Source organism: Somniosus microcephalus, chromosome 8, assembly GCF_052327205.1.
Source record: "Somniosus microcephalus isolate GS21.2 chromosome 8, FLI_Smic_1.0, whole genome shotgun sequence".
Lineage (NCBI taxonomy): Eukaryota > Metazoa > Chordata > Chondrichthyes > Squaliformes > Somniosidae > Somniosus > Somniosus microcephalus.
Genome location: NC_140994.1, coordinates 267,213,273 through 267,223,746, shown reverse-complemented (window position 1 = coordinate 267,223,746; position 10,474 = coordinate 267,213,273). Strand labels below are relative to the sequence as shown.

Genomic DNA, 10,474 nt, shown 5'->3' with positions numbered 1-10,474 from the left:
GAAGACCTGAAGAGGCAGAATTGGCAACACAAGTGTGTAAACTCCTGACTGGAGGAAAATAACGATATGCGCTAATAAACGAATTGATTGGATGAATGTAAATGATCTAAAACCAACTTCTTGGAATTGTATATAGGCTCGGCACGTACTACAATCGGGGAGAAGGACTCTTCGCCCAGAGCTCTGTCATTTAATAAAGTTGTCTCTCTTACTCAAAGTCTAGTTTCCGAGGAATCATTTTTCCTACAACAGGGTCGAAGGGTTCTGTAGAAGGGTTTCGACCCGAAACGTTGGCTCTATTTCTCTCTCCATGGATGATGCCTGGCCTGCTGAGTTTTTCCAGCATCTTCTGTTGTTATTATAGATTTTAAGTAATTGGTCGGAGGTTGAGAGGAGTGTTGAGGAGAATTTTTTTTACCCAGAGGTTGGATGAGGGATAAATATTAGCCAGGACTTTGGGAAGAACTCCCCTGCAGGCACCTCAAAGCACTGGAGAGGTACCACCAACGCTGCCTCCGCAAGATCCTGCAAAACCATTGGCAGGATAGGCGCACCAACGTCAGTGTTCTTGCTCAGGCCAGCATCCCCAGCATCGAAGCTTTGACCACGCTCGATCAGCTCCGATGGACGGGTCACCTCGTCCGCATGCCCGATACGAGACTCCCAAAACAAGCGCTCTACTCGGGGCTCCGACACGGCAAGAGAGCCCCAGGTGGGCAGAGGAAACGCTTCAAGGACACCCTCAAAGCCTCCTTGAAAAAGTGTAACATCCCCACCGACACCTGGGAATCCCTGGCCCAAGACCGCACAAAGTGGAGGAAAAGCATCCGGGAAGGCACCGAACACCTCGAGTCTCTTCGCCGGAAGCAAGCGGAAGCCAAGCGCAGGCAGCGCAAGGAGCGCACGTCAACCCAAGCACCCCACCCACCCGCCCCTTCAACCACCGTCTGCCCCACCTGTGACAGAGACTGTAGGTCCCGCATTGGACTCATCAGTCACCTGAGAACTCGTTTTTAATGTGGAAACACGTCATCCTCGGTTCCGAGGGACTGCCTAAGAAGAAGATTGAGGGAGCGCTGCACTGTCGGAGGGGCGATACTGAGGGAGCACTGCACTGTCGGAGGGGCGATACTGAGGGAGCGCTGCACTGTCGGAGGGGCGATACTGAGGGAGCGCCGCACTGTCGGTGGGGCAGTACTGAGGGAGCGCTGCACTGTTGGAGGGACAGTACTGAGGGAGCGCCGCACTGTCGGCGGGGCGATACTGAGGGAGCGCTGCACTGTCGGAGGGGCGATACTGAGGGAGCGCCGCACTGTCGGTGGGGCAGTACTGAGGGAGAGCTGCACTGTCGGAGGGACAGTACTGAGGGAGAGCTGCACTGTCGGAGGGACAGTACTGAGGGAGCGCCGCACTGTCAGAGGGGCAGTACTGAGGGAGCGCTGCACTGTCGGTGGGGCAGTACTGAGGGAGAGCTGCACTGTCGGAGGGACAGTACTGAGGGAGCGCCGCACTGTCAGAGGGGCAGTACTGAGGGAGCGCTGCACTGTCAGTGGGGTAGTACTGAGGGAGAGCTGCACTGTCGGAGGGACAGTACTGAGGGAGCGCCGCACTGTCAGAGGGACAGTACTGAGGGAGTGCTGCACTGTCGGAGGGGCGATACTGAGGGAGTGCTGCACTGTCGGGGGTGCCATCTTTCGGATGAAACATTAAACTGAGGCCCAGTCTGCTCTCTCAGGTGGACGTAAAAGATCCCACGGCACTATTTCGAGTAAAAGCAGGGGAGTTCTCCCCGGTGTCCTGGCCAATATTTATCCCTCAACCAACATGACTAAAAAACAGGTTATCTGCCCATTATCACATTGCTGTTTGTGGGAGCTTGCTTTGCACAAATTGGTTGCCACGTTTCCTACATTACAACAGTGGCTACACTTCAAAAGGTACTATAGCAAAATACTGCAGATGCTGGAAATCCGAAATAACAACAGAAAATGCTGGAAAAACTCAGCAGGTCAGGCAACATCCGTGGAGAGAAATTCGAGTTGACGTTTCGGGTCGAAACCCTTCTTCAAAACTGGAAAGAAAAGAAAATAGATCGAAGGCAGGGCTGCGATCGAACAAAAGAAGAAAAAGAGACAATAAAAGGTATTCGAAGCCAGACGAGATGGTAATAGGCCCGTGGAGACAAAAGGCAGCTGAGATTAGGTGTGAAGTGTACTGGCAGGTAAGAGACAGCTGCCAGGTGAGAGAGACAAACAAAAAGAAAGGCGGGGGGGGCGGGAAAGGAGGACCCAAAACAAAGGGGTGGAAAAAATTATAAGTAAAAAAAGTAATAGGGGCCGAGGTTATGATCTGAAATTGTTGAACTCGATATTGAGTCCGGAAGGCTGCAAAGTGCCTAATCGGAAGATGAGGTGCTGTTCCTCGAGTTTACGTTGAGCTTCCGTGGAACAATGCAACAGCCCGAGTACGGTGAGGTCTGAGTGGGAATGGAGCGGAGAATTAAAGTGACAGGCGACCGGAAGCTCGGGGTCACCCTTACGGACTGAACGGAGGTGTTCCACAAAGCGGTCACCCAATCTGCGTTTGGTCTCCCCAATGTAGAGGAGACCGCATCGTGAGCAGCGAATACAGTATACTAGATTGCAAGAAGTACAAGTAAATCGCTGTTTCACCAGGAAGGGGTGTTTGGGGCCCTGGACAGTGGGAGGGGGGGAGGTATAGGGGCAGGTGTTACATCTCCTGCGCTTGCACGGGAAGGTGCCAGGGGAAGGGCTGTTTGGGGTGATAGAGGAGTGGACTAGGGTGTCTCGGAGGGAGCGGTGCCTACGGAATGCTGAAAGGGGAGGGGAAGATGTGTTTGGTGGTGGGATCACTTTAAAGGTAGCGGAAATGGCGGAGGATGATCCATTGAATGTGGAGGCTGGTGGGGTGAAAGGTGAGGACAAGGGGAACCCTATCGTGGTTCCGGGAGGGAGGGGCAGGGGTGAGGGCAGAAGTGCGGGAGATAGAATGGACACGGTCGAGGGCCGTGTCGACCACGGTAGAGGGGAATCCTTGGCTGCGGAAAAAAGAAGACATGTCGGAAGCACTGGTGTGGAAGGTGGCATCATCAGAGCAGATACGGCGGAGACGGAGAAACTGGGAGAATGGAATAGAGTCCTTACAGGAGGCGGGGTGGGAGGAAGTGTAGTCCAGGTAGCTGTGGGAGTCAGTGGGCTTGTAGTGAATGTTGGTCGATAACCTATCCCCAGAGATGGAGATGGAGAAGTCGAGGAAGGGAAGGGAAGAGTCAGAGATGGACCATGTGAAGGTGAGGGAAGGGTGGAAAGTGGAGGCAAAGTGAATGAAATTGTCTAGTTCGGGGCGAGAGCAGGAAACGGCACCGATACAGTCATCAATGTATCGGAAAAAGAGGTGAGGGAGGGGACCCGAGTAGGACTGGAACAAAGATTGTTCCACATAGCCCACAAAACGGCAGGCATAGCTAGGACCCATGCGGGTACCCATAGCAACACCTTTGATTTGGAGGAAATGGCTGTAAAGTGCTTTGGGGCGACTGGTGGTCGTAAAAGGCGCTACAGAAATGCAAGACTGTTCTTTTCCCCACCGGCAGGTGGCACTGTGCCAGGCGGTGTGTGAATTTGGCCTCCCACCGGCAGGTGGCACTTTGCCAGCCGGTGTGTGAGACCTCCCACCGGCAGGTGGCAGTGTGGCAGGCGGTGTGTGAATTTGGCCTCCCACCGGCAGGTGGCACTGTGCCAGGCGGTGTGTGAGACCTCCCACGAGCAGGTGGCACTGTGCCAGGCGGAGTGTGAATTTGGCCTCCCACCGGCAGGTGGCACTTTGCCAGCCGGTGTGTGAGACCTCCCACCGGCAGGTGGCAGTGTGGCAGGTGGAGTGTGACTTTGGCCTCCCACCGGCAGGTGGCACTGTGCCAGGCAGAGTGTGAATTTGCCCTCCCACCGGCAGGTGGCACTGTGCCAGGCGGAGTGTGAATTTGGCCTCCCACCGGCAGGTGGCACTGTGCCAGGCGGAGTGTGACATGGCCTCCCACCGGCAGGTGGCACTGTGCCAGGCGGAGTGTGACTTTGGCCTCCCACCGGCAGGTGGCACTGTGTCAGGCGGGGTGTGAATTTGGCCTCCCACCGGCAGGTGGCACTGTGCCAGGCGGGGTGTGAATTTGGCCTCCCACCGGCAGGTGGCACTGTGCCAGGCGGAGTGTGACATGGCCTCCCACCGGCAGGTGGCACTGTGCCAGGCGGTGTGTGACTTTGGCCTCCCACCGGCAGGTGGCACTGTGTCAGGCGGAGTGTGAATTTAGCCTCCCACCGGCAGGTGGCACTGTGCCAGGCGGGGTGTGAATTTGGCCTCCCACCGGCAGGTGGCACTGTACCAGGCGGAGTGTGACATTGGCCTCCCACCGGCAGGTGGCACTGTGCCAGGCGGAGTGTGAATTTGGCCTCCCACCGGCAGTGGTGCGACAGGCGCTGGTCTGGCCTCCGGCCGGCTGGGGGCGCTGCGTTTGGAGGGAAACTGCCGCGTCTGGAGACTGGGCCCGGGCCTCGGCCTGTGAGTCGGTGCTGGGCCCGAGAGAGAGAGAGAGCCCGGCCCCGAGAGAGAGAGAGAGCCCAGCCATGGCTCAACGGTTCCAGGCGCTGAGATGCTGCTTCTGCAAAACTTACCAGGTCCACCAGGTAAAGGGGGAGAGAGAAAGAGAGACTGGGGGAGAGAGAGAGAGAGAGGGGGGGAGCGGACGGAGAGAGGGAGGAGTGGATGGAGAGAGGGTAGCCAGATAGCCAGACAGAGTGAATACACACGCTGAAGATGGGCTGCTGAATTTTTAGTGTTTTTAGTGTTTAAAGTGGGGGAAAAAAAGGTTCATTTCAAGTTTAAAAAGGTTTTAAAGTTAAATTTAGTTCTAGTTAAGTTAGTTTAGTTTGTTTAGTTAAGTTTAAGTTTAGTTTAGTCTAGATTAAGTAAGGAAGGAAAAGACCACCAAAGAGACCACCAAAGGAAAAAAAAAACCAGAGGAAATTAGAAAAAAAAAGCCAAAGAAATAAGGGAAAAAAATAAATAAATATACAAACCAAAGAACAGCGGCCGCACGGGGCCACAGCAGCAGCAGAAGCGAGGTGACTCGGCCGCATCGGGAACCGAGGCGTGAAGGCCGCACGGAGACGCAGCGGCAGCTGGAGCGAGGAGACTCGGGGAGGCCGCTTCGGGAAACGAGGCGAATCGGGGAGGCTGCACGGAGACGCAGCGGCAGCCGGAATGAGGTGACTCGGGGAGCCCGAGCGGCGAACGACACACGGCCCGATCAGCGGCCGCAGTCCAGCACCCGAGCGACGACCGCAGTCCAGCACCCGAGCGACAGCCGCAGTCCAGCACCCGAACGGCGAACAAGGCACAGCCCGAGCGGCGGCTGGGCTAGAAAGCCGGGGAAAGGCCCGAGGAGCCAGGCCCAGAGACCTCTGAGGAGAAGGGGAGCAACCAGAAGGCTTCCAGAAGCAAACCAAGACTGTGAGTACAGGGCCCAGGGAGGGAGACTGAAGCCAGGGAAAGGCCCGAGGAGCCAGGCCGAGACAGAGGCACAGAGACCTCTGAGGGGGAGGGGAACAGCCCGAAGGCACCGGGAAACAGCGGCTCACAGACCCAGACCTGAGAAGGGTGAACCCAGAAGCCGAGGCCCAGGGACCACGGGGTCGGAGAGGGGGACCGGGAAAGTTCGCGAACAGGGAGAGGGAAACACCAAACCCGGGGCCCCAGAAAAGCTTATTCTAAGATCAACAATACTTTACCAAAAATTAGCGAATCAGAAGATCCACAACAGCCCCGCTTCCAGATTCCCCCCAACACCGCAAAAAAAGCTATAAAAGCGATCAAGCATGAGCAGATGAGAGAAAAACCAGAAACTCTTTTTGCTGACTGTTACAACAATGGGACAAAAAGTAACCTCATTTTCTACTCAGATCAGCCAGTGGCTTGGATCACAGCAATAAAATCACACTATACCAGTGTTAAGCTAGAAAATACCGCAAATGGGTCCATAACGAAAATGAACACACCAGGAGACAGTTCAACTACGACGGTCACCGCGTACAACACCGGAACAATATTAGTGCAAGGCAACCTCGACAAATTTGCAACGGCCTTCAGGACACTGAAAAAATTAACTAAGGGGGGAAGGAACAGCCCCAGAGTGGCCCGCACTCCCCCCAACATTGACAACTTACCAGGAGAAAATCTGCCTGGTCAGGAGGTGAACGAGCCACACAGTTCAAACCAGACACTAACCCCGGGGAACCACAGCCACATCGATACAACTGACAAACCCCAGCATAACTACCAGGGAGGAAGCCACACATAGTCCCCCTACCATTCCCAGCTCACCAAGAGAAGAGCAGCATAGCCAGGAAGTGAGTGAGCCCTCCAGGGCCGACCAGCCTAGCCAGGAAGTGAGTGAGCCTTCCAGGGCCGACCAGACACATACCCCGGGATCACACAGCCAGATACAACCAAAAGATAAATTTAATCAATTAGAGATAGAGATGGTTAAACTTAGAGAGGACTTCCTCAAAATGAATGACGATCAAAATCAGGAGAGGGAGAGACACAAGAGAGAGCTGAAGCTACTTGAGAAACAGGTGAATCTACTTAGGAATCAGGTGAAAGAGCTGCAGGAAAAAGAAGAGAGCCATAGAGGAGAGATAACACCATTAGACCAGCAACCAGAGGCTAGAGATAAGACAAGACAGAGCCGGACGGAACGGCTGCACTCCCACACGGAACAAAAGCAACAGACACACAATACAAGGGGTGCCACACAGACTGATCAGCATACTGATTCGCAATCTTCCCCCACCACCGTGGAACCACAAGCGGGCCGCTCACAAGAGGTATGCACACACCAGACACCCCAGCCCAGCACACACACTATGAGTCCAAGCGAAAGCCACCAGACAGTAAACACAAACAAGGCTGACGTCGTAATACTCATAGACTCAAATGGGAAATTTCTATGGGAAAAAAACGCTATTCCCTAGAAGTAAAGTAGAAAAGATCTGGTGCCCAACAACAAACAGAGCCATGGGATGGCTGACCAAAGCCAGATTAGGCTCCCCCCAACACATAATAATACACACGGGCACAAATGACCTAAAGACCCAACAGAAAGAAGTAGCAACATCGCTCAGAGCAATGATTAGGAAAGCAAGCAGTACATTTCCAAACACTAGAATCACTGTTTCCACAATATTGCCGAGAACAGACTTCAACAACAACACAATTCATGAGATAAATGCCAGCATAGCAAGAGACTGCGAATCAAACCACAACGTACACCTGGCCCAACACCCCACCCTCGATGAGGAATGTCTTTACGACCACGTCCACATCCAAAGGCAAAGAATATCGATCTTTGCTAAAGCCCTGAAGGACGTCGCTTTTAACCGGGTCCATACCCAGACTCCAAGAGGACCCCCCCCCCGACCACCAGAGATCAGCGGGGTACATATCAGGAACACTACAAGGACCACCAACACACCAACCGAGACCAGAGAGGATCCCCATGCAAAACAACAATACCAGACCTGCACCACTCCTGTCCCACAGGGGAATAGGACCGCTCCCAGCCAGACAGAGGGAGAGATGCACAGGACGTACGCAATACCTCAGACAGAAACAATCCATTAAGAGACAATAAGCAGATGTGCAGCAGCATCTACTTCCGCCTTATGGATCAAGGACTAATTAATAGAAAGAACTGTAACCAAATTGTATTAACTTTTATGGACAACTGAGGTGATTTTTTTTCCCCCACACTTAGACACGACAAACACGTACCACTCTTTAACCTATCATAGTAAAAGATCAAACTTAACATGAAATCCTTATATATTTCGACCTGGAATATCCAAGGTCTACGCTCTTCACTGCGAGAAGTGAAAAGTAGGACCCCAGAGTTCATAGATGAAACTAAAGACCTAGATATTATCATTTTACAGGAAACTTGGTATAAAGGAAAAGGACACACTGGCTGTCCCCAAGGGTACACTGAGCTAGTGGTCCCCTCCAATAAATTACCAAGTGTAACCCAAGGCAGAGACTCCGGAGGCATACTGATCTGGTTTAAAACAGAACTTAAGAATTACATCAAATTTATAAAAAAGGGCGAAAACCATATGTGGCTCAAACTTGAGAGGGAGATTATCTCAAACACCCAAGATGTTTACATTTGCGCACTTTATATCCCTCCAATCGATTCCCCGTACTTTAAAGAGGACACCTTCTCCAACATGGAGGGGGAAATTATCCAATACCAGGCCCAGGGGAACGTGTTGATCTGTGGGGACCTCAATTCAAGAACGGGCGAAGAACCAGACTTCACCAATAATCAGGGAAACAATTATGTTTTCGGGAATAACCACTTTGACATCCCTTCCCTTCCATACAGGCATAACTGCGACAAGCAGTCAAATACCAACGGAAAACAGCTACTACAGCTCTGTCGAAACCTGGGTCTGTACATTGTCAATGGTAGGTTCATAGGAGACCTCCTAGGAAGATCGACCTATTGCTCACCTCTTGGCTGCAGCACAGTAGACTATATGATTACAGACTTAGACCCATCCTCTTTCAGAGCATTCACAGTCAAACCACAAACAACACTGTCAGATCACAATCAAATTACTATGTTCCTCAAAAAGACAGAAACAAACAACATAGAAACACAACCCAGTAAACTGTACAACACCAAAAAATCGTACAGATGGGCCAAAAACGACACGGAAAAATACCAGAAAACAATTAGCAATGCATCAACTCAAGCTCTCTTAGACACACTTTCTGGATAACATATACACTCACAATAAAGAAGGCGTAAACCGGGCAGTTAGTAAACTAAACAATATTTTTGATAATTTGGCAACAAATGCAAACTTGAAAGCTCGCAAGAACAAACCAAAACAAAAAACTATGAAAAATGGTTTGACCGAGATTGCACATAACATGAGGAAAAAAACTTAGAAAAGTATCAACACCAAAAACACAGACATCCAGAAAACGAGGAACTACGCCTTACTTATTGTCAGACACTAACACAATACAGAAACACACTCAGAACCAAAAAAGAGCAATATATTAAGAATACACTCAGCTCCATGGAGGAATCCATTGATTCCAATTGTTTCTGGGAAAACTTGAAAACACTACACAAAAAACAACACGACGATTTGGCCATTCAAAATGGGGACACATGGGTAAACCACTTTGAAAAATTATACCAGAAAAACACACTAAGACCAGAGCAACACCAAATATGCAAAAAACTGGAAAAGCTAGAAATGGCCATAAAAGATAACCAAAACCCGCTGGACGCCATAATAACAGAAAAAGAACTTCTTGAAAAACTCAAGGACTGCGACCAGGAAAAGCCTGCGGGACAGACGGCATACTAAAACGAGATGATTAAACACACAGACAACACAAATGAAACTGGCTTATCCTAAAACTCTTCAACTTGGTTCTGAGTGTCGGTTATTTCCCTGACATCTGGAACAAAGGACTCATAACGCCCATATACAAAAGTGGGGACAAAATCGACCCAAACAACTATCGAGGCATCTGTGTAAACAGTAACCTGGGGAAGGTATTCTGTAGCATCATAAACAAAAGACTTATAAACTTCCTTGAGGAGCACAATGTCTTGAGTAAAAGCCAAATTGGATTCCTGCCAAACTATAGAACATCCGATCATATCTTCACCCTACAGACCCTAATTGACAAACACGTTCACCATAACAAAAGCAAAATCTACGCATGCTTTGTAGATTTCCAGAAGGCTTTCGACTCCATCTGGCAGGACGGTTTATTCCTGAAACTTATCGAAAGCGGGGTAGGAGGGAAAACATATGATGTAATTTAAATCAAGTGTATACAAACAATAAATGTGCAGTTAAAATTGGAGACAAACAAACAAAATACTTCCCACAGGGGCGGGGGGTGACGCAGGGCTCGCCAAATCTCACCGACACTCTCTAATATTTACATAAATGGATTGGCAAAACTACTTGAACAAGTCTACAGCACCCGGCCTCACCCTATATGAATCCAAGGTTAAATTCCTCCTCTATGCAGACGACCTGGTTCTAGCTGTCACCTACTAAAGAGGGGCTACAGCAAAACCTGGACCTGCTGGAGTCGTACTGCCAGACTTGGGCCCTGACAATAAATCCCCAAAAAACCAAAGTCCTTGTGTTCCAGCAAAGATCCAAACATCAGGGACCCAAAATAAATTTCACAGTAGGAACAACCAAAACTTGAACAAACCACTAACTACACCTACTTGGGCTTAAAAATCAGTTCTACGGGAAACTTCAAACTGGCTGTGAATGAACTGAAAGAGAAAGGAAGAAGGGCTTTCTATGCCATCAAAAAATCAATCCAAATAGAAATCCCAATTAGCATTTGGCTCAAA

The 10,474-nt window shown here is 50.6% G+C and overlaps 1 protein-coding gene across 1 annotated transcript in view; it reads left to right on the top strand.

The window, feature by feature from the left end:
- The first annotated feature begins 4,500 nt into the window (after window positions 1-4,500).
- Window positions 4,501-10,474, top strand: part of mrnip (MRN complex interacting protein) — a 40,533-nt gene continuing 34,559 nt past the window's right edge. The window contains exon 1 of the mRNA XM_085996043.1: window positions 4,501-4,694. Within this exon, the coding sequence (XP_085852169.1) occupies window positions 4,635-4,694 (60 nt within the window). The 5' untranslated portion in view covers window positions 4,501-4,634. The remainder of the gene's footprint in view (window positions 4,695-10,474) is intronic.